This window comes from Myxocyprinus asiaticus, chromosome 30 (assembly GCF_019703515.2).
Source record: "Myxocyprinus asiaticus isolate MX2 ecotype Aquarium Trade chromosome 30, UBuf_Myxa_2, whole genome shotgun sequence".
Taxonomy (NCBI): domain Eukaryota; kingdom Metazoa; phylum Chordata; class Actinopteri; order Cypriniformes; family Catostomidae; genus Myxocyprinus; species Myxocyprinus asiaticus.
Window position 1 is genome coordinate 24,846,071 of NC_059373.1, and position 26,710 is coordinate 24,872,780.

General features: G+C 37.6%; 1 protein-coding gene across 1 annotated transcript in view; it reads left to right on the top strand.

Annotated features, from left to right (window-relative positions):
• Positions 1 to 23,494, top strand: part of LOC127420803 (CUB and sushi domain-containing protein 2-like) — a 491,575-nt gene extending 468,081 nt beyond the window's left edge. The window contains exons 58-71 of the mRNA XM_051663350.1: positions 1,120 to 1,296; positions 5,388 to 5,567; positions 5,980 to 6,153; positions 6,371 to 6,544; positions 7,137 to 7,210; positions 7,302 to 7,413; positions 7,599 to 7,778; positions 10,548 to 10,586; positions 11,762 to 11,929; positions 12,492 to 12,604; positions 15,090 to 15,177; positions 17,500 to 17,632; positions 17,799 to 17,976; positions 20,478 to 23,494. Coding sequence (XP_051519310.1) covers positions 1,120 to 1,296; positions 5,388 to 5,567; positions 5,980 to 6,153; positions 6,371 to 6,544; positions 7,137 to 7,210; positions 7,302 to 7,413; positions 7,599 to 7,778; positions 10,548 to 10,586; positions 11,762 to 11,929; positions 12,492 to 12,604; positions 15,090 to 15,177; positions 17,500 to 17,632; positions 17,799 to 17,958 — 1,772 coding nt within the window. The 3' untranslated portion in view covers positions 17,959 to 17,976; positions 20,478 to 23,494. The remainder of the gene's footprint in view (positions 1 to 1,119; positions 1,297 to 5,387; positions 5,568 to 5,979; positions 6,154 to 6,370; positions 6,545 to 7,136; positions 7,211 to 7,301; positions 7,414 to 7,598; positions 7,779 to 10,547; positions 10,587 to 11,761; positions 11,930 to 12,491; positions 12,605 to 15,089; positions 15,178 to 17,499; positions 17,633 to 17,798; positions 17,977 to 20,477) is intronic.
• Positions 23,495 to 26,710: the final 3,216 nt, after the last annotated feature.

Consider the following 26,710-nt stretch of genomic DNA (forward strand, 5'->3'; position numbering starts at 1 on the left):
TGGGGATTTTATGTATGTCTAATCATGCAGCAGCATGTCATACATGCTTGATGCAGCATGTTTTGTGTTTTTATAATTGTGCAGCAGCAGTAGCATGTCTGCATGCTTAATTCAGTATGCCTGTGTTTGTTCTAGAAGTAGAAAATCTCTGTACTTGATCTGCCGCCATAGCAGCAGCGTAGCAGATCTAGTCCGCCAAGACCAATATTCTATCAACATATCATATCCACATTAAAATGCTAAATCTTTCAGAGAGCTGTCATGACTGAAATAGGCTTGTCAACTTTTAAAAAGCTCCCCATATCTTTTGTTGTTTATGTCAAAGGATGTGCATCCAATCAAACTCTGCATGACAGATTACGTGACATGCCCTCATCTTCAAAAACTATGAACAAAACTATTTAAGATAAAAAAAAAAAAAAACAATATGACTAAGACTACATTAAGTATGTGGTCAGTTACAACAAAGAGAAATACAAAACTCACAATGTGTTTTGTGTGGTGAATTATTGACTGCCAAGAGCATGAAGCCATTTAATTCAACAGAGGTCCAAACCAAAAATTTGATTATACATTGTTGGGCTTATGCAGATCTTAGTAATATTAATAAATATAAATGTTTGATTTAAGGACATCTGAATGTACTTTTGTATGATAAATAAAGTTAAATGTAAAATCTGGGTCCTGAAGAAAAAACACTTGATAACCGCCAGTATGAATGACATGGTATTTTCACATTACAACCACAGGTGTGCCGTTAGATATTTTCATCCCAGAATTCACTGCTCAAGTTCTCTGTTTCCATGTTAGTAGGTCTCCAGTGCCAAGACTCTTGCCCATATTGGTAGCATCTCTAGTTGTTAGCGTCTGCCCATTTGCTTTTTATTGGCACACACCCATGATTTATCTCCATCTGCCCTGTCATGGGGCAAAGGAGTGTGTAACGTATGAGATCTCCTGCAGTAAATGTGTTTATGAATTAAATGGCAAATTAACAAATAACTGTCCAGGTCTGAGGAGGGGCATAATGCAGCTCCAATGAGCCTAGCAGTGTACCTGCATTAAGTGTATCTTGTATCGTTCACACCATGTTTTCTGTTGTTCTTGTCTTATATACAGTGGTCTCATGTGGCAACCCTGGCACTCCTCGCAATTCAGTAATCCAATTCCATGATGGAATTGTCTTCTCCCGCTCTATCACCTATGACTGCAGAGAAGGCTACTACTCCACTGGCTTGCTCACCCGTCATTGCACCGTCAACGGCACCTGGACCGGGGATATGTTGGAATGCACAGGTGCCCTATAAACAGAGTTTTAACAGAGTAGACATCCTGTTTCTTTTGCTGTCTTCACTAACTATTAAAGACACCACTAAATCAAAATTATAGTTTTGTGGCTTTTACACCATGTTCATTAGCTTTGAGGCCATCTATATACTTGTATACTCCTAAACATTGCCCAAATTCACTTTTAGCAGATATACGCAATTAAAATTGACAGTCTTTCTCTTCTGGGGAAAACGGACCAAAACTATTGATGACTCAAGCTGCACTACACAGATTTTTGTCCAATGAAGGGCTCTCTAAAATGAAAACGACCCTTCCCCTGCAATTGACCATCAAGAACCAAATCATGTTTCATGGCTGTGACAAAACTAAAGCATATTGGATGTTGTTTTTTTGTTTTGTTTTTTGTGTGTGTGTTTTTTTTAAAGGAATAAGTCCTTCGATATGTCCTACCCAAACTTCCTTTTTCAATAAAAAATAGGGCAACGCAGACCAGAAAACTGCGCTCATCAAGCCATTTCATGGGTTCTTTAAAGCTCTTCTGGATATTGAATGGGACTTAAAGACCCCATTAAATCAAAATTGCAGTTTTATGGTTTTTAGTCCATGTCTATATGTTTTTAGTCCAGTACTGTACAGAAGTCTTAGCCACGTTATTACAATATGAAATATCAATTTAAGATTTCCAAACATTCCTTTTGCAAATCGAATATAATAGAAGTAGAACAAGGAGTCCTGTAACAGATGGTTTGGCCCCCACAGAGCCCAGATCACAACATCAAGTCAGTCTGGGATTTCATTGAGAGACCGAAGCAATTGAGACAGCCTAAGTACATACAACTGTGGAAAGTTCTCCAAGATACTTAGAACAACCTATTGGCCAACAACCTTAAAAAAGTGTGCGCAAGTGTGCCTAGGAGAATTGGTAATGTTTTAAAGGTATAGGGTCCCACTAAAAAAAAAAAAAAAAAAAAAAAAAAAAAAAAAATATATATATATATATATATATATATATATATATATATATATACTGTTTATACACTCACTGGCCACTTTATTAGGTACATCTGTACATCCACTTATTCATGCAATTATCTAATCAGCAAATCATGTGGCAGCAGTGTAATGTATAATATCATGCAGATATGGGTCAGGAGCTTAAGTTAAGTTGAAGTTTTCACATCAACCATGTGAATGGGGAAAAAATGATCTCAGTGATTTAGACCGTGGCATGATTGTTGGTGCCAGACAGGCTGGTTTGAGTATTTCTGTAACTGCTGATCTCCTGGGATTTTCACGCACAACAGTCTCTACAGTGTAAAGCGAATGGTGTGAAAATAAAAAAACATCCAGTGAGCGGCAGTTATGTGGGTGAAAATGGCTTGTTAATGACAGAGGTCAGAGGAGAATGGCCAGACTGGTCCAAGCTGACAGGAAGGTGACAGTAACCCAAATAACCCCACATTACAACAGGTCTATGCAGAAAAGCATTTCTGAACATACAACACGTCGAACACTGAGGTGGATGGTCTACATCAGCAGAAGACCCCTCCTGGTACCAATACTGTCTGCTTACATTGGAAAAACTTTGCCTGGTCTGACAAATCTGGATTTCTGCTGAGGTACGCAAATGGTAGGCCCACTGCAGCCTCCGTTTTCTGTTCTTGACTGACAAAAGTGGAACCCTACATGGTCTTCTGCTGTTGTAGCCCATCTGCCTTCGAAATGTTGTGCATTCTGAGATGCTATTCTGCTCACTACAATTTTAAAGAGGGGTTATCTGAGTTACTGTGGCCTTTCAATTTGCTCGAACCAGTCTGGCCATTCTCTGTTGACCTCACTCATCAACAAGGCATTTACATCATCAGAACTGCCGCTCACTGGTTGTTTTTTGTTTTTCGCACCATTCTCTATACACTGTTACACGTGAAATTTCCAGGAGATCAGCAGTTACAGAAATACTCAAATCAGCCCATTTGGCACCAACAATCATGCCACAGTCTAAATCACTGAGATATTTTTTTTTTTCCCCATTCTGATGGTTGATGTGAACATTAACTGAAGCTCCTGACCCATATATGCATGATTTTATACATGACACTGCTGCCACATGATTAGCTGATTAGATAATTGCATGAATAAGCACATGTACAGGTATAACTAATAAAGTGGCCGGTGAGTGTATATACTGTACTTTGTAAGAAGTTAATTGATAAATTATTCATGCAATTATTTTTTATATAATATTCCCATTATACAAAATATTTCACAACTGCCTAAAACTTTTCCACAGTGCTGAATATGCTTGAGTACTTCTAAAAAAAAGTGTTAAAGTGTAAAAGTCCTATAAACATTTCTACCTGGAAAACAAGCGAGCAGGGTCATATGTAAATCTTTGTCCAAAAAAAAGAATGTTTATTTATTTTTATATTTTTTTCAGAATGACAGTGTCCCCTCCCCCTAATACCACCTGCCTTCAACAAGTAGCAGTAAGAAACAAATCATGGTACATGGCTGTGACGTAAACCAAAAGCTAGCTCTTTTAGATGTCCCACCCAAACTTCCTACTTTGAGAGGAAATACATCGACACAAGAAAGAAAATTGCTCATCATGCTATTTCATGGGGTCTTTTCAAGTGGCTTAGAAAGGCACAGTCTTTTTTCTTGAGCTTTTCCAGTGTTACACTAATCTGCTCTGATAAGTAAAGCTCTCAGTGGCCATGCTCTTGAGGAATCCATAGGCCAGGTTGAATTGGTTTTGTTTGCACAGTGCTTTTCAATGCATTGTGGGACCAGACTTAATGAGGGACATTGCTCTCCATTATCTCAGCCCTGGACACAAGCTGATCAGGGACATCTACATAGCAGGCCTGTGTTGGAGAGACAGAGAGAAGCCCTGCCCCCCCCCCCCTTGGCAGCAGTCTGAGTGACTTGCCTTGCTCATAAAAACACAATGCACACTCTTTAGGCTGTGAGCAAAGGGAGGTCACGTACAGATATTATGGCTCCAGACACATTGGTGTCTTTGGCACAGAGCAGGTGCTGGTGTCTTTAGACTACAGGAGGTGACTAGAGGAAAGAGCCTCCCAATGCTGCTTACTAGAACATTTAATTAATGTAAAGGCACCACTTATTTAATATGAGAATGTTTCTTTTTTCTGTGTCAGTGAAAGAGCTAATTACAAAATGGTTCCAAATCACCCACATTTTGGCAAACACCTTAGTCATTAGTGAAACATGTATAGTGGCCCCAAAAAGTATTTATACAAGTCAAAATGTATACATTTCATTAAGTTAGAAAAAAATATCAAACCAGGCTGCATCATCAAGCAAACAGTTCTCAGAACTATCTCCACTTTTTAAGCCATTTTTGCAATAGCTAAAATTATTTTGCAATTAATGTCAGGTGTGACTCATCACATGATCAATGCATATGCTCCATGGAGTTAATTCCTTTTTCTGAAATATTTAGCTTGAATAGTGTGTTTGTGCCATTTATTTATGTATTTTTCTAAATAAATGCCTCTTGGTTTGATTCTTTTCATATTATGCAAAGACTTTCATGTGTCCAAATACTTCTTGCAGTCACTCCTCCTCTTGAGTTTTTTTTTTTTTTTTTTCTGGATTCTTTCCCCTTTTTCTCCCAATTTGGAATGCCCAATTTCCAATGTGCTTTTAAGTCCTCATGGTCGCGTAGTGATTCGCCTCAATCTGGGTGGCGGAGGACGAATCCCAGTTGCCTCCGCATCTGAGAACGTCAACCCGTACATCTTATCACGTTGCTTGTTGAGCGCGTTTCCACTGAGACATAGCGTGTGTGGAGGCTTCACACCATCCACTGTGGCATCCACGCTCAACTCACCACGTGCTCCTCCGAGAACGAACCACATTATAACGACCACGAGGAGGTTACCCCATGTGACTCTACCCTCCATAGCAACCGGGCCAGTTTGGTTGCTTAGGAGACCTGGCTGGAGTCAGTCAGCACGCCCTGGGTTTCGAACTAGCGAACTCCAGGGGTGGCAGCCAGCGTCTTTTACCACTGAGCTACCCAGGCCCCCCCTCTTGAGTTTAGTCTTCCTTTCTCTGTCCACATCTAGTCATTAACTGTGGAGATCCTGGAGTGCCTGCTAATGGTATCAGACTGGGTAGTGACTTTACCTACGGCCACACTGTGAGCTTCCAGTGCTCACCAGGCTTCACTATGGACGCTGACCGTGCCTCCACACTCATCTGCACCAAAGACCGCACCTGGAATGGCACCAAGCCTGTTTGCAAAGGTTTAAGTCCACCTTTTTTGTACTAAAGCTTACTGTATGCCTCAACATGATTAGATGTATTGGCTTTGTTGTTTGTAGAAGGTCATCTTTCAATTAAGGCCAAAAACATATGTTATGCTAACACGTAAAGATGTGAATGTTTGGGCAACTCATTGCAAATGTATGGCCTTGTTGTACATACTTAATTTGCACTTATTGCACTGCACTGTTGTTAATAAACTTCAGTACTCAAGGAGGGGATAAAGCTAGGACACATTCTGGAAATATTATGAGGCACTTGCATAGAGTATTTTGGGCCTAAATATTTATCCAGATGCATGCGCAGTGAGTGAAATTGAGTGAAAACATGAGCAGATACAATTTTTCTCACATTAAACATGACTTGTGTCTGATCATCTATGTCCGCTTGTAGCCATTGTGTGTGCAGTTCCGCCCAGTATCCCTAATGGACAAGTGGTAGGTTCTGACTACCAGTGGGGCTCAAGTATTAGCTATGCCTGTAATCAGGGTTACCAGCTTTCCCTTCCAACCATCCTCACCTGCCAGGGCACTGGAAACTGGAGTGGTGAACGGCCTCAATGTTTTCGTAAGTGTACATTTTTGGAAAGACTCAAAGTAGAATTGGACTTTAAACATAAATGTTTGTCTTCTCAGGGTTTAAATGCATTATATCCACAAATATACCTTAATTAGATGGCCGTTTGTACATCGTCCAGTTGACTGTCCTTGTAGTTTTTGTAAACCTGATAATGCATGGTGATATGGTACCTATTTTCCTCATTGCAATTATCTTTCCTCTGCAGCTGTATTTTGTGGAGATCCAGGAATTCCAGCCCAGGGCAAGCGGGAAGACCGAGGGTTCACTTACCTGTCCTCTGTTTCCTTCTCATGTTACCCACCTTTGATTCTGGTTGGCTCTGCTCGCCGTTACTGTCAATATGATGGAACCTGGAGTGGAACCCAGCCATCTTGTATAGGTCAGGAGCTGATGCATAAAATATGTCAAAATTATATATATATATATATATATATATATATATATATATATATATATATATATATATATATATTATTAAAAAAATCAACTTTGTATGAAGGTCACCATATTAATTCCATGTTCATCATCATGATATTAACAAGCTAAACAAATAACTGTGGTTCCTATTACTTTCTGGTGTCACTTTATTAAAATTCAAATTCAAACATTGATTTGTTTACATTAAGGCAGTTGTATATTCTTTAATATTTATTATTGAACACTGATTGTGCATAATATCCACAGACCATAGTTATTACATGTTAATTGCCATGTTATTATCATGCTATTACCTACTGGATCTAATATTTGTGGTACCTAATATTTTATAGTGTAGCTCTCTATATAGGCAAGTGTAAGCATTAAGTTTTTGACACATGCATATGTGGGTGCAAAATAAGGCACATTAGGGCACAATAAGGCCTCTCTTGCCTTAATGCATGGTGTCTGCATTGGATTCAACCATGTATACCAGCACTATAATAAACACCATGATGTGATTTAGTGTGAATTGACTGTTGTATTCCTTACAGATCCTAGTCACACCAACTGTGTAGATCCTGGAACTCCTCTCTTTGGATATCAGAACAACTCTCAAGGCTACCAGGTGCTTATCACTTCAAATCAGAGTTAATTTCAATACATCTGGAACTAATTTTTTCTTGTCATGTATTCATTGCATTTGTTTGTTTTAACAGATTGGCAGTTCAGTATACTACAGCTGCAGAAAGGGCCACATTCTCCTTGGCTCCATCTCTCGTAGCTGTCTGCCCAACCTCACCTGGAGTGGCATGCAGCCTGAGTGCATTGGTTAGCCACAATTTTATGAATGTATCAGTGTACTTGTTCTGTTCACTTCATTCGTTTCACATGTAAAAAAAGTGATCAGTGTCAGTAGTGATGAAAAAAAATAAAAACTTTTTTGATGTTGTTTATTATTATTATTATTATTATTATTATTTAATACTTTTTTTCTTGTCCTCTCCTCTCTCCAGCTCATCATTGTAATCAGCCTGAACTCCCCACACAGGTGGATGTAGGTGCTATAGAGCTGCCATCTCTGGGTTATACACTTATCTACACCTGTCAGCCTGGCTTCTACCTGGCTGGAGGGTCCGAGCACCGCACCTGCAGGGCCGATGGCAGCTGGACAGGGAAGCCTCCACTGTGTACACGTATGTATAAGACAAATTACAAATAAATGTAAACTCACTTATAAACTAAAGCGTACTGACTTAAAAATGTACTTGTAATTTTTTTTTTAAAGGCCCCTCTCTGAAACATATTTTATTGGATTGTGCTGGTTTTAATTGTACACATTCACACGTAGTCTTTACACCCCACGCCACTGCAGCAACATCTATTGTCTAGTCTGTTGTATAATTCTATGGTTTCACCAGACTATTAGGGTGCATATAGTTGCATTGTGTGCAGATGCTATTTACGCCGGGGTGCAAATAGACACTCCGATTTTTATTTCATGGAATCTTTAAAGTTTTAAGTGGAAGTGGGGTATTCATTTGCATCGAGCACTTTCATACCACATGTTCATACAGTATTTGGGTGTAGCCCATCTGCTTTAATAGCACACACACACCTAATGGTTTATCGTTTTCAAGCACTTTGTGATTTTCTTCCACACAAATGCTGATTAATTGCTTGTGCACCTGTTTCATCTCCACAACTGCTGTGATCACTGTGCTCAATTCATCATGTTATTGTTGAAACTTCATATTAGTAAAGCTCTGATTAGCCCACTGGAATGCATTGATTTGGTCTTGGACAGCACAGACTGCTCTGAAATGGCCTCCTAAATGATTCCTATTCAGGATTCACTGTGGTGATTGTTAGCAGTGGACGAAATTATCAGACAAACAATTCTCTTTTTCACTCTGCCTGGAGAAAGATGGCAGAAGTCTCAAATTAAAGCTTTTGTGGATCACACTCTTAAGAGCTGTTGAAATATGCTGCTGAAGTGTTTTAGAGCAGATTTATTAATGCAGAGCATGTTATCCATGTTATCCAGCATGATTTAAGATGGTATTCTTCAAACAGTATGAATCGTTTTCTTGTTTAAGTGTTTGTACTGATTTCATGTTGCATGATTGTGTCTGTAAATTGTTACAGTGCTTAATCATCATAGCAGCCCACTTCCTTTTCAGGGCAGACCAGGAGACAAGTGTTTATTAGTAGAGCTTTTGAAAGGTCTAGTTTAATGTGCCCGGTCTCCCTCTCTTACACGTTATATCTTATGCCCTATAGCCGATAACAGACCAAGCGGAAAAACAATTGGAACTGTGCAAGAGCCTCCCAACACCAAGCTACCTGGTAAGTTCTATACTCTACCATCCATTAAAAACACCTGAATATACGCTACCGGTCAAAAGTTTTGAAACACTTATTCTTTATTATATATATATATATATATATATATATATATATATATATATATATATATATATATATATATATATATATTTTTTTTTTTTTTTTTTTTTTTTGTGCACATTTTAGTATAATAGTAAAGTCATCAAAACTATGGTATAACATAAATGGAACTATGGGAATTATGTTGTGACTAAACAAAATCCAAAATAAATAAAAACTGTGTTACATTTTAGCATCTTCAGAGTAGTCACCCTTTGCCTAGAATTTGCAGACATGTACTCTTGACATTTTCTTAACCAACTTCTTGAGGTATCACCCTGGGATGCTTTTTAAACAGTATTGAAGGAGTTCCCATTTATGTTGGGCACTTATTGACTGCTTTTCTTTATTATTTGGTCCAAGTTATCAATTTCAAATATTTTATTTTTTAAATTTTGTATTAAATTTTAGTTTTGTAATTAAATAAATTAATATGGTGGCACAATTATATTTTTGTCTACAAAATTAATTTCAAACATTTAAGCATATGCCTTCAGATCAAAAGATTTTTAAGATCATGAGAAACATTTCAGTCAAGTGTTTCAAAACGTTTGACCGGTAGTGTTTATGTCACTTCAAATGAATTGTAGTATGGTTGTATAAATGTACACGGGATGGGTTAAAGTGCCCGCGTACCTCCACCATTATATGTAGGAAACAGTATGTGTGAGCTAGGAATTAATTTAAACTGTCCTTATTCTACATCATTATTATGTAAGGAAATTTATAATGGAATTAGACGCGTTTGACAACCATTATAAGCAAGATAAATGACAAATAACTAGATTATTTGTCTGAAAAATATTTTCCACCATTCAAATCATAATACAACGTCTCGTTGTATCCGCTCACAATTTCTATTGTAAGGAAGTAGCTTTGATAAGGGAATTATGATTAATTCACTTATTGGAGTAATATTATTCTCATGGCTAATTGAAAATAATATCACACATATTCAGGTACAGCTTTGAAGCTAAATCTTTTAAAAACAGGGATGAGATTATTTATCAAAATATAGTCAAATCATCTTTGAATACAGACAAACTTTATTGCTATTCTAAACATAAAACTAATCTAACACATACAACATGAAACAGGTTGGTGAGTAGTGACAGAATGTGAAATAAATGATCAATACAGAGAAAATGAACTTCACGGAGTCTGTTGACAATGCCTTAAGAACCATTTATCCTTCTTTGAGTCTAAATCGATTTGCAATCGGATTACCCAAAGTATTCAACTAATACACCAGCACTTTGAGTAAAAGTCTGGAGATGTACTTGCGTGTCATTGCGTTTCCTTGCGTTGCATTTCCTTGTGTTGCTTGTTTCTTTGGCGTTTGAAGAAAGTTCATTCCGTCAATGTTTTGGACCTCTGTTAGATCGGGATATCTGTTGTGTCGATGGATGACTCCTGTTGGGTGTGTGAACTGTAGAGCAGAAAGTGAGAGGCTTCCTCAGGACATTGATTCCTTGGACTCTACATGGCATGGAGGCTGCAGAGCTGAAGAGCTGCAGTGAAGGGCAAGAGACAGGACCAAGAGACCGTTCCAAGAGATGAGTTCAAGAGAGCAGTTCTAAGAGAAGAGAGTGTTCTTCAAGTTTTGGAGACATTTGAACTGAAATTGGCCGCACCCCAAAGGTGTCCTGAGCCAATCAGAAGTGACTTTTCAGAGTCACATAGTCAACTGCTCTGTCCTTTTCAAAGTTAATTTACAATCCTTTGTGTGAAGGATCTTTTCAACTTCCTGCTCAAAAATAGTGCATGTTTAATCATGAACTTTTATATCTTGAAAACGGTGCAAGAGACATGACATTCGTTGTCATCAACATTCTCTACGTAAACAAGCAAGCATTTACATACTAAATGAGACATGCTTTCATGAATATTACACATGTAAGTAACAAAACATGAAAATCCCTAGTTACAAATCATACTGGTTAATTCATTGGTTTTACAACATGGATAATACATTACACGTTATGATAAACCTGATTGTTGGGGTATATTATCAGGTTAAGCCTTGAATAGTTGCCATTCTTAGTAGAATGAGATGAATCATACAAGATTAAAGATTATAATCCTTGATTTGTCAGTTATAAGTGATTATAAATCACTACACATATTTTAAAAGGTACATCAGGCTATAATCATTAATTTGTCAGTTATAAAAGTGATCACAGTTCATAAAGTCAATTTCAGGATAATCTAGCAAGGCTAGGTTTTGTATGCATTGTGGGTCCATGCGGTCTCTGCTGAGCTAAGAGAGAATGTCTTTGGAATGTTCTGATAGGGAGAGGAGGTGTCCCGGGGGAGGAACAAATGTCACTGTGTTAGGTCTATGTTGATTTCGGGCCTTGGGACTGTCTTCACAAGTCTCCGTTTCCTGATATGGCCGCGGATTTATGCATTAAGGTCACAATGTGTTACTTGGCCATTTGTTCTTACAGAGGGTTTAAGTTTGTGGAACAAAGAAGGGTTTTCTTTATTGGTCAGCTCTGTCATTACAAACCCTAGTTTGAGATTAAGCAGGCATGGGAGAGACGATCTCCTTCAGCAATTTAGGCACCATGGATTCGTTTTTATGACTCTCTAATGGCTCGGTGGGGGATCTCTCTGATCTGTGGAATGTGGTGTTGTGTTCATTTGATGGCTTCGTTCATGGATATTCCTACAGTATATTAACTCTGTTTATTTCATTTTATTTATTGCTCTCTTTTTGTTCTGTGCCTTTCAGTGCCAAGTGGAGTGTTTGCTAAGAACTCTCTTTGGAGGGGTTCATACGAATATTTAGGAAAGAAGCAGCCAGCAATGCTGAGCATAACTGCTTTTGAACCATTCAGCAATCGGGTCAACGGCACTCTCATGGACCACAGTGGAGTACAGCTCAATCTAGCTGGTGAGTGTTCTCAAATTTTAATCTTACAACACAAGGTGCAAACCAATAATTTGTTAAGCTTCAGCAGAAAATGTATGCCAGTTTCCTGGCTTAATCTGTTTGCAGTTTGCACTGCGTTCTATTATAACAACAGTTTACCCAAAAATAAACATTCTGTCACATTGGAACACAAAAGGAGAGGTTTAGCAGAATATCCAGGATGCTTTTTCCCTTGCAACAAAATGGATGATTATTTCACACTGCCAAGTTCCGAAATGGAAAAACAATGCACCATTAATACAATTCTTACGACTATACGATTTGTTTGTTATGGAAAAATATTAGGATACTTAAGCCACACTTAAAATTAAATGAATTTCATTGCATTAAAGAGCAAAATATTAAACCACATTGCATTTATTATGAAGAAAGATAGCACAAGCATGATTTTCAAGTAGAACATTTCACGAAAATAAGTTTGTTAGGTTTTAAACTATTTCTTTAACTGCCTCACTCATTAAAATTAATACATAGTAATGCATTTTAACAAACCCACCCACACATGTTCTCTCCATTCCTGCAGGTACTTATAAGAAGGAAGAGGACCAGCTGTTGCTGCAGGTGTATCAGATCCGCGGGCCTGTGGAGATCTTTGTTAACAAGTTCAAAATTGACAACTGGGCTCTGGATGGACATGTACGTACACTTCTCTGTTCATTTCCTGTAATCTTCCCTCGAATTGTCATAGCAAATCCTTGTGAGCAGTATAGCTGTAGAATTATTATCATTATTATTATTATTATTATTATTATTATTATATTTTCACTCCCTGTAGGGTGAAATGTGGAAATAATAATAACTGTGATGATTCTCCAGATTTTCCAGGTTTTAATGGACTAGGTTCAAATACATTGTTTGCTTTATTAGGCAATCACAGATCAAATATTTAAGTAGTGTCTACTTGCAAAAAAAAAAAAAAACAATTTAACACGACCAAGAGATCTGATTGGCCTAATATATAAGCTGATTAGTTACTGAAAAAAAATGGATTTCAACAGCCATGCTTTTATGTTGAAAACATTTTTTATGTCCTCTTTGCTGTAAGGTTGAGTGCATGCAGTCTACAGAGAGATATGGCCACACTTTGAAGAAATTTTGGGTGCTGTACTGTGACTGCTACCATGGTGGCTATGATGGCTGTCTCTTGAAGAACCATCTAGAGCACAACAATTGAGGACATGTCTGTGACAACTTAATATCTGTGTGTAAATTAAGATGGCAGAACAGACATGTACTGGTGAATTAAAACACTCAATCAACGTTGTCGATTATGACCAAAGTCTTAGCTAAGAGGCACAGTATATTGCACAATTTGGCATGAAAGACCATTGATTTAGCATAATCTGCCTTGGCTTTTACCCAGGATTTTACCTATCGTACAATCTGACAAACAACGATCATAAGAGATGGCAAGAGACTCACAGAGTACACCTGGCCAAAGTGTATTTCAATACTCATGGGCTGATGTAAAGGCTCTTGTCTTGGGCCAGACCTTGGGCTGCAACAACTTCTATAACCCTCACACATACACACACAAACCTCGTCACTTCTGGTGAAAGGAGAGCACAGACAAAGTTTTCCTTAATTAAAACGTCAGTTAAATCTTTGCTGGGTAATCAGGGCCAGACGTCCCTAACCCCCTTCAATGCTCTCAGGACAAGCACCTGGGAGAGTGTAATTAAAAATGAGGGCTTGTGTGTGTGTGTCTGTATTCATGAGAGAGAGGGCTCATAAGAAAGCATTAAAGGGGACCTATTATGCAAAATTCACTTTTACATGGTGTTTGAACATAAATGTGAGTCGGCAGTGTGTACACAACCACCCTACAATGTTAAAAGTCCACCCACTCCTCTTTCTTATATTTCTATTAATCAAAAACAGTGTCTCAAAATGACTGGTTTTCGTAGCCGCTCTAAAGTGATGTCACTTTAGAGCAGGCCACACCCACGACTGGTGACGGACTCCACCCTATTATCATAGATCCTCCCCTGAGTGATCGACACACAGTCCGCCGTTTTTTTCCATGCTGGAGAAGCTACGGTGAGAAGAATAATGTCTCAGCTTCGTAAGCGTCATAAGTGTTCTGTTATTGGCTGTAAAAGTGAACATAAGAGTCTTCATGTACTCCCGGCATCAGAGCCACTGAAGACGCAGTGGACAAGTTTTGTTTTTGAAGAAAATGTGCCCCAAAACATACCAAAATTTGTGTATGTTTGTACAAATCATTTTACACCAGACTGCTTTGTGAATGAGGGTCAATATAAAGCAGGATTTTCAAAACATTTGACTCTCAAGCATGGATCAGTACCAACTGTTCGTGTTCCAGCTTTATATCCTGAAGATGTAAGTATCGCACTTTATATTTTGTGAATGTTTGCAAATCGCCTTTCCGAATGTGCTTGTTAGCTGATTCCACGGCTAATGCAGCTAAAGTTACCATTGTCTCTGATTGTATTCACAGAGACCAGAGCTATGTCGTTATAGCTTGTTTGCACATGACGTCACGTCACTGCGTTGCTGTGGCGTGAAATGCAGATGCAGGGCAGGAAGTGATTTTCTGCATAAGAAGCACTATCAGAAACTCAAAATGCCTATTTACAGTGTTGGTCATATTGGTTCTGATTTGTTGTTGCTATAGTATCCGAAGCACGAGCTGTAATGGCACAGCCCTCTTCAGGAAAGGGGGCGGGGAGCAGCAGCTCATTTACATTTAAAGAGACACTCATGAAAACAGCATGTTTTTGATTCCACCCATAAAGAGGCATATACAACATGGTAAAATAAATGATCCATGGGTTATTTTGAGCTGAAACTTCACAGACACATTCTGGGGACACCTGAGACTTATATTACATCTTGTAAAAAGGGGCATAATAGGTCTCCTTTAAAGGGAGGAAAGAGAGGTTGAAAGCTGTGTGTGAGTCTGTGTGTCTGTGTTGTGCCATGCATGTGTGTTTTTGCATATGATCACTTTTTTATGCCTCAGAAAAGGTTGCTAAGTAAATATAGAAATAAAGTAGTCACATTTCTGACACATTTTAACTTCCAAAGGCTCATTTTTGGCATTTTCGAAGGTACTTGACAATGTGAGACACTTACTGTTTTGCACTTTTCTCCATAGGTGTCATACATACCTTCTTCTGACACTTTTGTGTACCAAGGCTTTGTTAGAGGAAAAGGCTTTGGCCAGTTTGGACTTCAGAGGCTGGGTATGTGTGGTTGTCTTATTGGACCGTTCCATCTTTGTTTTGTTAAAGGTGAAGTGTATAATATCTTCAATGTTAAAATATGTTCTAAAATTCTAGCTTGCATAGAGGTAGGTTAAATACATTGGTAGGTTAATTCCCACAGAAAATGTCTGTGGCGCTATCAAAATATTTCTCTGTTTGTTAGAGCATTCTGACCACCCTCAGGCTCAACCAATGGTGTGATTTAGGGGCGGGTTTATTGGTTTATGACCAAGGGCAGATTAGGGGAGTATTCTAGAAACATTAAAACAGTCATTATCATTTGTTGACACGACTGGTGCAGAAATTACACACTTCACTTTTAAGTCTTACAGCTTTGTGAAGTATCTTTATGTCTAGAGTATCTAAAGTGACAGAAGAAATATTGGTTATTGTTGGAAAATGAGGGAAAGACAAAAAGTCATCGTGAAAATGTCAAGTCTCTGTAATTTTCTAAGAAACTGTTTATCTGTTACATCTTTAAAATTGTATTTACTATAAATGTCCACCACAGTAACACTTTACAATAAGGTGTTCTATTTATTAACATTAGTTAAAAATTAAGATATCATCAGCTAACAATGAAAACATGTTTTTAAAGCATTTATTAATCTTGGCTATTGTTCATTTATCAAAATATGATTTTACATTGTTTATGTTAGTAATGTTAGTATGTTAGTTATGTTAGCTAATGTATACAGTACTGTGCAAAAGTACATTTTTGGGTATCATTTTAGGGATCAGATATTTGACAGTAATTCATGACTAATAATTACACTTGTAAGTGACTAGTTATGAACTTGTTTGGCATTATAAAGTATTTATTAAGCCTTTATTGGCTGATTTCTTATTCTTGCTTAATAGCCCCTTTATATTTGCATTTGTCATAACAATGAATTTCTTAGCTAAAAACAAAACATATCAATAGCTAGTATGATGCAAAATACATCCTTTATAGGTTCTCATTACTCTGTGTGAATGTGCAGCTTATATGTAAGAATATATAATGCATATAGTATTTCAACAAAGCAGGGAAGGCTAGGGTTAGGTTAAGGGGTAGGGGTTGGTGTAGGGTGTTTGTGGGACTCTAATTAAACACAATAAACATGCTGCAGTGATGCCCTTATACTGTATGGTAGTATTTAATTAGGAGTGAAAATAGCATCTAACACTATTTGCCCTTAAGGCAAAGAGGATTCATTTTGTTGCTATTCACACTAAGCATCAAAAGTCTCTGCCTTCTATATTTATTCTGTACCTATAGCTGCACATTCACATAGTGTAATGAGAACATATAAAGGATGTATTTTTATTGGTATCTTTTGTTTTTACCTAATAAGTTAATTGTTAGGAAAAAACAAATGTAAAGAGGCTATTAGGCAAGGGTAAGAAATAACGAACAAAGGCCTAATAAATACCTTATAATTCCAAACAAGTCCATAACTAGTCCCTTACAAGTACAGTTATTAGTCATTAATTACTGTCTAATTTCTGATCCCTAAAATAAAGTGTTACTATTATGTTATTAAGTGTTATTATTATAATCGAATTGAACGAAAATGTGTGTAGTTGTGTAAGAGAGAAAAATAGAACCTGTGTAAGTGTATGATGTACTGCTTGTGGAAGCCAACCATGACCAGTCTGTCAAATCCTGCCGTAATGAAACATCTATAATCGACAGCTGTATAGACTCCTATCCCAACATCATCAGACAGATTGAGCAAACAGAATATTTATTAATAAGTGGGACCATAATGGGAAGAGGGTGCGTGTGCCCATATTCCATAATTTTCTGTTGGTTTGATGGGCTTGCTCTGTTGAGTTAGTTAATTGAATCCCTCTTTTGCAGGCTTGATGTTACTGGGAAGCTTTTTGGCATTGTCTGATGAACAGGTGCACTGACACTTCCTTGTTATTTAGGATAGCTCTGAGGTCTAAATTGAAAAGTGAATTCGGAATGACTTCATCTTTGCCGTGCCTTGATAGCAGTAATTAAAAAGCATTGTCAAGATAATGCAGTTTGACATCTCCCAAAAACAAGTCTCTTGGATATGAAGTTTTCCCATTGAATTTTTTAAATTTTCTTTTTGTTCTGTTGTTTAAAATAAATTTGAACACATGCACTTTTACTTGCAATTAGTTATACTGTATAAAGTCTTGTAAAAAATAATTAATTTCCTATGCAACAAAACAATGTTGTGCTTTTTCTTTTGTCATTCATGTTTGGGATGGAAAAGACACTATTTTCTGTTGTCATAACTCTGATTGTGCCTGATTATTCTTTATGTATGTGTTATTTTACAGAGGGGATTGATCCAAATGGGGAGAATCCAGGCTACAACTTTGCCTCCAATAGCAGTTCAGTGGCAGCAGCCATTTTAGTGCCTTTTATAGCTATGATCATAGCAGGCTTTGCGCTCTATCTCTACAAACACAGGTAAAGCAACTCACACAAAGATACAGAGGTCTGTTCTTGCCCTTTCCAATCTCTGTGATATTGTTGTACACATTGCTGTGCTCATTGAAGGTGTATTTGTGTCCGTATTACATCAGATGAAGCACTCTTCAAGAACATGTGTTAATATACCTTGTCTTCCTTTCAGGAAAAGGCCAAAAGTACCATTCAATGGTTACGCGGGCCATGAGAACACCAACGGAAGGGCGACCTTCGAGAACCCAATGTATGACCGCAACATCCAGCCCACTGATATCATGGCAAATGAGACAGAGTTCACGGTCAGCACGGTGTGCACTGCAGTATAGCGACCGCTTTCGTCAAAGGTGAGTCTTTAACTGGGAAAAATAAATCATGTAATGGTTACTGTCTGTAATTTCTGCACCACTAGCATCACCAAATGGAATTGTGAATATAGTGGTAAATACAACAGATTCTTCTGACTATAAATTCTGATTGGATAAGCAGTGTTCAAAGCCTTCGTAAAATCATATGCACATCTGTAAACGCACATTCAAGCCCCAGTACTGCCAAGATGCCACTGTTGGGCCCTTGAGCAAGGCCCTTGACCCTATCTGCTCCAGGGGCGCCATATCATGGCTGACCCTGCACTCTGACCCCAGCTTAGCTGGGATATGTGAAAAAAAAAAAAAGAATTTCACTGTATATGTACAAATGTATAATGTGTGATAAATAAATACAATTATTAATTATTATATTAAAGTGCTAAGTTGTTGCTTGTAAACCACAAACAGCCTTTATCCACACTAATGAACTATATTACTTGGTGACATTTCTTTATTTTTCATCAGTTATTATTTAGAAATGTATCGTTGTACTGAACATTTGTGTCTTTTATAATAGTGCACCTTTAAATAAATATGCTCCTGTGAAATGACATCCTACTTCAATGAATTCTATGAGCTGGTTATGATCTGATATGTTTTGTATTTTCAGTTATTTTTATTAATTTTTTTTTTATTTGCCAAAATATAAATCTTTTTCATGTTGTAATAACTTTGTAGACATTTTCCAGAGCTAGAATACACATCATGACCTTAGCTTTCTGCATCTACATCTAAGATGCTTAATTAGGCAACTGTACAAACTATCGTGACATCAGAGATGAAAAGGTCATTGCTGAGCACAGATAAATCTCGCAATGTAATAAGCTGAACGAGGACATAGACCTCAAGGAAAGGGGGGAAAAAGCAATATATTCTCACATTTCTCACAGTTGCTGTGAAATGATTTAGTGGTGTCCTTTGCTGTGGATTTCCACTATCGTTTTCCAAAATATATGCCTTTTCAGCATATAGTTTAAGTGTGGAGTTTGAAATACTTCTAAAACCATATTTATCATTCTAGTTTTCCCTTTAGACAAAATAGAAAACAAACTGCTTAAGGGAAGGGGATAAGGTTAGAGAAATATAAAATGTTAATTTATTTATTTTTGCTTTCAAGTTTTTTTCCTTAAAGGGCACCTAATCTGAGCAGCAGACTATGAACTTTGGCAGGATCTGTAATTGGTTTCCCAGTGTAAGCCATGTGTTTATATCTGTTCTGTTGATTTCAGCTTGTAACAGCTCTTTGTCATGAGGGAATATGTTTCTGCTTTTTTCTGCTAAATGTTATTTAATTGGTTATCTAAATTAAATAAGAGATACAAATTTACCTCTGATCTGTTTTTATGATGTTATAATATCTAACATTGTTATGTTGAGCGTAACTAGCCAACTAATTACATTTTTCAGTAGCTCAGCTGTTAAATAGTGTAGCTTTTCTAGTAAGAAGATATTTTTCCAACTAGTAATGGTGTTGCATGACAAAACGCTTCACTGTTGAGGCACTAATCAAATGTGCTCTCCCTCATATCCCTCTCTATATATATGTGTGGGCTCCCTTCTCTTTGCAATGAAAATGAACCACTGCCTTCAAACTTGCATCTATAACTCTTCACAAACCTAAATCCACCTTCTAGATACATAACTCTTGGAATACCAGAGTTCTGTAACATCATAAACCCCAGTAGTGGTGTTGTGAGCCATACTGGTTGCATTGAACCTTGAGTAAAAGGGGCGCTCTGGGTAGTAAAAGATGTTATAATATAAATGTCTAGAAACATCTTGCACCGGCAAATGGGGCCCCTAGAGTAGACCTCACCCAGGTAGCGATGGTGCTGGCTGCACCAACCGAAGTGACCCGGAGACAGGGCTCATCCCTGAGAGGGGGGAAGAGGAAGACCCATATCCCTGGTCTAGTGGTTATGAGTTGCTGCGGTGGTGCATTGTGTGGGGTGAGGGCTTTGGTGTTCTGGCTGGGGGCAAAAGTCTGTGTCTCTCTGTATGTGTATAAATTAATAAATAAATGAATCGGCTTGTTTAGACGGTTCATTTAAATTACCCAGTTTAAAAAAAAAAAAAAAAATAATGATTCATTGAGTCCCTGCGCAGAATCTTTTTGGTAGTAAAATATCTGTAACTATGCTTTTGACTTGTTATATAAATTATGACGTTTTCAGATTTTTTTTCTTTAATTTTTTTAGTGTATGCAATCACCCTAATAGGTTTATCCCAGAAAAAACTCTGATTGCACAGAAAAATATGTTATTTCATATTTAGATTTTATAAAGAAAAGAAAAGAAAAACAAAATGCCTTAAATAGCTTCAGTGTAGTTAACTACTTTTGTTAGTAGCTTGTAGTGTAGTTATGACTCGCTTGTAGCATTGGAAGCTTCAGTTTCAACAATAGCTTCTCCAACACTGCTGACAACTGTATCCTCTCTTTTTCCTAACTCTTTTCCCTGTTCTCTTTTCTCTCTTCACAGGTTGGATATTATCTTTCCTTCTCCACACAACTGTTCTCATAGTTATGAATGGGCCAAATGGATGAACAAAAGAGGAGGATTTTGTGTGTGTGTGTGTGTTAACCAAACCCAATTGTGACAAAAAAAGTGATAAACCCTGACAATGATGCAGCAAAAAAAGCATCAACAGAGAAACACAGAGACAACCACATTAAAAACTCTTATGCTGTTCTCCTCTTTTTGCCCTATGAGGGAACCTCCTGTTAACCGTGGAACTGCACAGGGACAAATGTGATGCTCACAGCTATCGCTTGCCAAATAAAAACACAAGTGGTTAATTTGTTTGGTTAAACGAGGGCCCCCCATTCTTACTTGTGAGGTGGAGGAAGTCTTCATGGGGACATTGGTTGTGCTCAGGAAGTCAAAAGTGTCTCCTGGAGAGCTGAAGCTTGTTTTACTTTTGTACATTGAGTTCTTTCCACGGAGTGTGTTTTAGCTCGTATTCCCCTTTACAAATCGAAATAGTAAAATTGCAAACAAGTGCAGACTTTGTTCACATTACTGAGGACATTCTCACTGACATCTTCACTATCAATTCCCTGAAAATGCAACAAAACCTGAGGGCTCAGACCTCCAAATGAAGTGGAATGAGATTCTGGGGCTTAATAGAAGACATGGATTCTATCTGTAGCATCTCTCTCTACTCATTCCTGCCTGCAGAAAAGTTTTTTGCACCATCTTATCACAATCCTGACTGAAATTGGACAGTCACTGCAAGCCTCCGAGTAGCCAGTTGGAGGAGATCATGAAAAGACACGGTGAACGTGTTTTGTGTTTTTTGAGTTCAGAGGCTTTATGAAGCTGATGTCATGGCCATTATCTGCTGCTATTTATTTTCCGCATTGACAGAAGAATTGCAGCCTACATTTGAAAGCAACTGTAAAGCATCTATATTTCTTTGGAGAGCTATGTAAACAGCACTGTGCCCTTCCTCGTCTGATTGGTCTTCAAAGTATCTTCTGAGTTGTGATTGGTTTGTAGGCTGGGATGTAATGCGGAAGAACGATTTGCTAGCATTTAAAGATATGATGTCATTGATTTCAGACTTTAGGTTGGGTTCAGAGGTTCTGTGGGAGGTTTCTGATGTCATTGGAATGGTATGAATCAAACTTTTTATTATATATATATATATATATATATATATATATATATTTATAGAGCCCTTGGACACTTGAAGTGCGAAGGCAAATATATGACTCAAGACATTTCTTTCATTACCAGATGAGCATTCTGTCCTCATGTTCTGAAGTCAAGGATAAAAATCACATTAGGTTTAAAATGGAGCCAGCACCAAATGAGCATCGAAATATTTTAAAATGTCTGTAGCATTGTCATAATCTCTTTCCATACTAAGACCTTTGTGTCATCCATGCCCACTCCACACTTTTGATAGGTAAATGAGACTTAAAGATCTCACCCTTGAGTAACATATCCAATGCCGATTATTTATTTGCAGACTCGTGTCCCAAAACGTTAATGGGAAGGTTTGAAAATGAGCAACAGCATAGGTTTTAACAGCAAGTTTACAGTTTTCAAAACTAGAGGAGGATAGATAACTTTGATGATGAAACACTCAACTTAAACCTTTAATCTGCATCACACTCAATATTCATATGCAGTGCTAAATAAGACTGCAGCTGTTGTTTTATGAAAAGATGTTGAATGCAATATGATAGGAAGAGATGATAAATGAAACATTTTTTGTCAATGTTCCAAGTACATTATATTCTAGGGAGCTGTTTCCTTTAAATGGCCAATGTTTAAGTGATTTTCAGTTATTGAATATCAATGTCACAGCTGTCCTTCTCTTATGGCTTAGTTATTTGTTACCTGCTATATTTGCATTTATTTTCATGAGAATTCCTGTAGTTTATTTGCTGTACACTATACTTCTGAAAACAATTGCTGAATTGTTGCTTCAGTTTGTTTTACCGCTCTTTGGTATGATTACTTTAACAGGTTTGTTACTTTTGAAATCAATAGCTTATCATGGTTGTGTTAATACAATATCACCCAGTGCTTGTTTCAATTGTGAGTTGATATAAAAGGTAAATATTGGATTTCCCTTGGGATTTCACAGGCAAAGCGTTAGGCAGGCACATTATCTTATACCTGTTGGTATTCACTTTATATTTTTAAGATTGTATTCTTTCCTAGCCTATTACTTTTCATTTTGGAGTGCTTCATCAGTGTGGATGGCGTCTCACTAAGTGTTTGTGTTCCCACATATCAGACATCAGTTATGATTATTTCACTGCAGTTTATCTCCCACCGGCTTGGCTTTTTACATTATCTCACCCTGGTGTTTTATGTCTTAGCAAACCAACAACAATAGAAGTGGATAAAAAGTGCATTAAAAAGCTGTCAGATTTATAATATTCACTTAAGATTATCAACTAAGTGTATCCTTTTAAAATCCTATGAGAAGATGCACCTTGCAAGTGATAAACAAAAACAAATTCAAGGCACAAGGGCTTTAGAGTCACATCTCTTTATAAGTGTGTGTATATATACAGTATATATATATATATATATACACACACACACCAATCAGCCACAACATTAAAACCACCTGCCAAATATTGTTAATGTTCACATCAACCATCAGAATGGGAGAAAAAAAAATGGACCATGGCATGATTGTTGTTGCTAGATGGGCTGGTTTGAGTATTTCTGTAACTACTGATTTCCTGGGATTTTCACACACAAGTCTTTAGAATTTACTCAGAATGGTGCCAAAAACAAAACAAAAAAATCCAGTGAGTGGTAATTCTGCGGACGGAAATGCCTTGTTGATGAGAGAGGTCAACAGAGAATGGCCAGACTGGTTCGATGTAACAAAGTCTACTGTAACTCAGATAACCCCTCTGTACAATTTTGGTGAGAAGTGGGTTGGCACTGTTTTGGCGGCACGAGGGAGAGCTACACAATATTAGGCAGGTGGTTTTAATGTTGTGGCTGATCAGTGTGTGTGTGTGTGTGTGTGTGTATATATATATATATATATATATATATATATATATATATATATATATACACATACATACATACATATATATATTTAAGCAATATCACACGAGCAAGAGTGCGATATGGCTCTACATCAGCACTGCTGTGATTCGACCGCAGGCCGAGTGCCGTAGGTAATCACAGCAGTGCTGATTTAGGGCCATATAGCACGATTGCGAGTGTGATATTGCTTATATACAACAGTTCAATGAACAAGTACATTTTAAAAAAATTAGGAAAAACTGAGTATGGTCATAAAAACGCATTTGTGCATGGAACTACTTTCTTATGCGATGGATCAGACTCTGCCGTTGCTGGTTCAAAACAAATGATGCGTCCAAGCCTTCGTTAGTAATTCAAAAATGTCACTTCAGAAATAGTATCAGGGCTTGTGCTGTTTCCAACAAATTATTGGATAAACAAGGGTGGATGTGTGTGTGTGTGTGTGTGTGTGTGTGTGTGTGTGTGTGTGTGTGTGTGTGTGTGAGAGAGAGAGAGAGAGAGAGAGAGAGAGAGAGAGAGAGAGAGAGACGGCGCATGTGCGATCACCTGTTGCCACTCCCAAGCAAAGATGCTGTCAGGTTTCTGAAGATCAGCTTTTCCAGTGGTAAAATAGCCGTCCAAGCAGGGGTATTTCTCTCTATTTCGCGGTAGCCGGTGCACTAGAGTCATTCACTATAGAAACCGCGATCTTCTCCGCCATTTTAAACAGTATGTATCCAATGTGGAAACTCCGGTAAGAGGTAAGCGCCTTGAGTTCTGTAATCAATCAGTCTGTTGTGTCTCTCAGCTGTGATGAGCCGTAATGCTGAAGTTGTTCATTTAAAGCCGTTTAAAGCTATTTCCTAGCTTTAGTAGTGTAGTAGCGATCACGGAGCGCTGTTGTATGTAAACAGTGGCTGACGCGGATTCACTTCACATCACCAACTGGCTCATGTTACACACAAAAATGATCTTTTGCCACCACCTGCTGGCTAACATATGTAATGTAAAAATAATAAAAAAAATAAATAAAAAAAAAACAGTAGCTCTTAACACATGCACTGCTCTTACACTTTAGTTTAGAACCGCACGAACACAAGCAGAATGATACACACACAGTGAAGCGTCTGAGTGCTGATGGTGTCAGACCATCAGTGCTCATGGAACGTCTCTTGTCCAATCAGATTCGAGGACCGGAACTAACTGTTGTATATATATATATATATATATATATATATATATATATATATACATAAACACACACACAGTATATACTAACATCATGAAATACTTTCCTAATAAGTATCCATGCAGCCTATGTATCATGTTTGACATATCCATTTGTTTCTTGTAACAGTGCCTTGGTCACAAGTTAATTGTAAGTAAATATGTCAAAATAGTGCATTTCTTTCATTTATTAATAGTGTTTGCAAGTAGAAAGTACCTGGGTTGCATTGAATGTTCCCCAATGGTAACCATATAACAAGATACTCTATGTGCAAGCTACAAAAATAGTCTTTACAAAATAGTGGGAAATCCCCACACCCAAAAGAATGCATATCAATATATTTGAACATTTGCACATTGCATCTTATATTGACAATGTGTGCGATTAAAAACATGTACTGTATAGCATAGTTCCATGAGAAAATATTGTACTAAGGGATGCACATATCAATTTTGTGTGGCGATCAGTGTGATAAGATTTCAGAATGCACTGGCAAATTTCTTTTTCTCTTTTTTACCCCCCTAATTTTCGAGAGCTACAACCATGCATTTCTGTTCGGTCAGCAAGTGAATACAAGCCCAGCCTTGAGGGACTATTAAAGGACTGCTCTGGCTATCCAGAGCCTCAAGGAATACTGTCAGTTATGAGCTGCGTACTTGACCAGAAGGATTTCTGAACAGTGACATTAAAACTATAGTACAAGGACCTTAATGGAGCAGTCTTGTGTATACATAGATAGAACTCTGAGACTGAAAAGAAGAACTAACGAATAGAGAACTTTTTTTGTACAGAGATATATTTTTATGGAAATACATTTATAATATAAAAAAGAGAAAGTGTGTTGACAGATCTGTAAATGTTTTTCATTATTGTAGTACAAATGCTAGTGGGGATTTTATATATATATATATATATATATATATATATATATATATATATATATATATATATATATATATATATATATATATATACACACACATTTGTGCTCAAATGTTTGCATACCCTTGGAGAATTGGTAATATATGTATCATTTTTAAAGAAAACATGAGTGAGCAGGCAAAACACATTTCTTTTATTTCTTATGGGATTCATATTCAACTGTAGGTTATTACAGAATGGCACAATCATAAAACAAAACATGGCAACAAAGAAAAAAATGAAATGACCCCTGTTCAGAAGTCTACATACCCTTAGTTCTTAATACTGTGTATTGCCCCCTTTAGCATCAATGACAGCATGCAGTCTTTTGTAATAGTTGTCTATGAGGCCCCAAATTCTTGCAGGTGGTATAGCTGCCCATTCGTCTTGGCAAAATGCCTCCAGATCATGCAAAGTCTTTGGTTGTCTTGCATGAATCGCACGTTTGAGATCTCCCCAGAGTGGCTTGATGATATTAAAGTCAGGAGACTGTGATGGCCACTCCAGAAACTTTTTCTGCTGTAACCACTGGAGGGTCAACTTGGCCTTGTGCTTAGGGTCATTGTCATGCTGGAAAGTCCAAGAGCATCCCATGCGCAGCTTTCATGCAGAAGAATGCAAATTGTCTGCCAGTATTTTCTGATAACATGCTGCATTCATCTTGCCATCAATTTTCACAAGATTCCCCGTGCCTTTAGAGCTCACACACATCCAAAACATCAGTGAGCCACCACCATGCTTCACAGTGGGGATGGTATCCTTTTCACTATAGGCCTTGTTGACCCCTCTCCAAACATAGCGCTTATGGTTGTGACCATAAAGCTCTATTTTGGTCTTGTCACTCCAAATTACAGTGTGCCAGAAGCTGTGAGGTGTGTCAAGGTGTTGTCATTTGTGGCATTGGCACAGTAAAGGCTTCTTTCTGGCAACTCGACCATGCAGCTCATTTTTGTTCAAGTATCGTCGTATTGTGCTCCTTGAAACAACCACACCATCTTTTTCCAGAGCAGCCTGTATTTCTCCTGAGGTTACCTGTGGGTTTTTCTTTGTATCC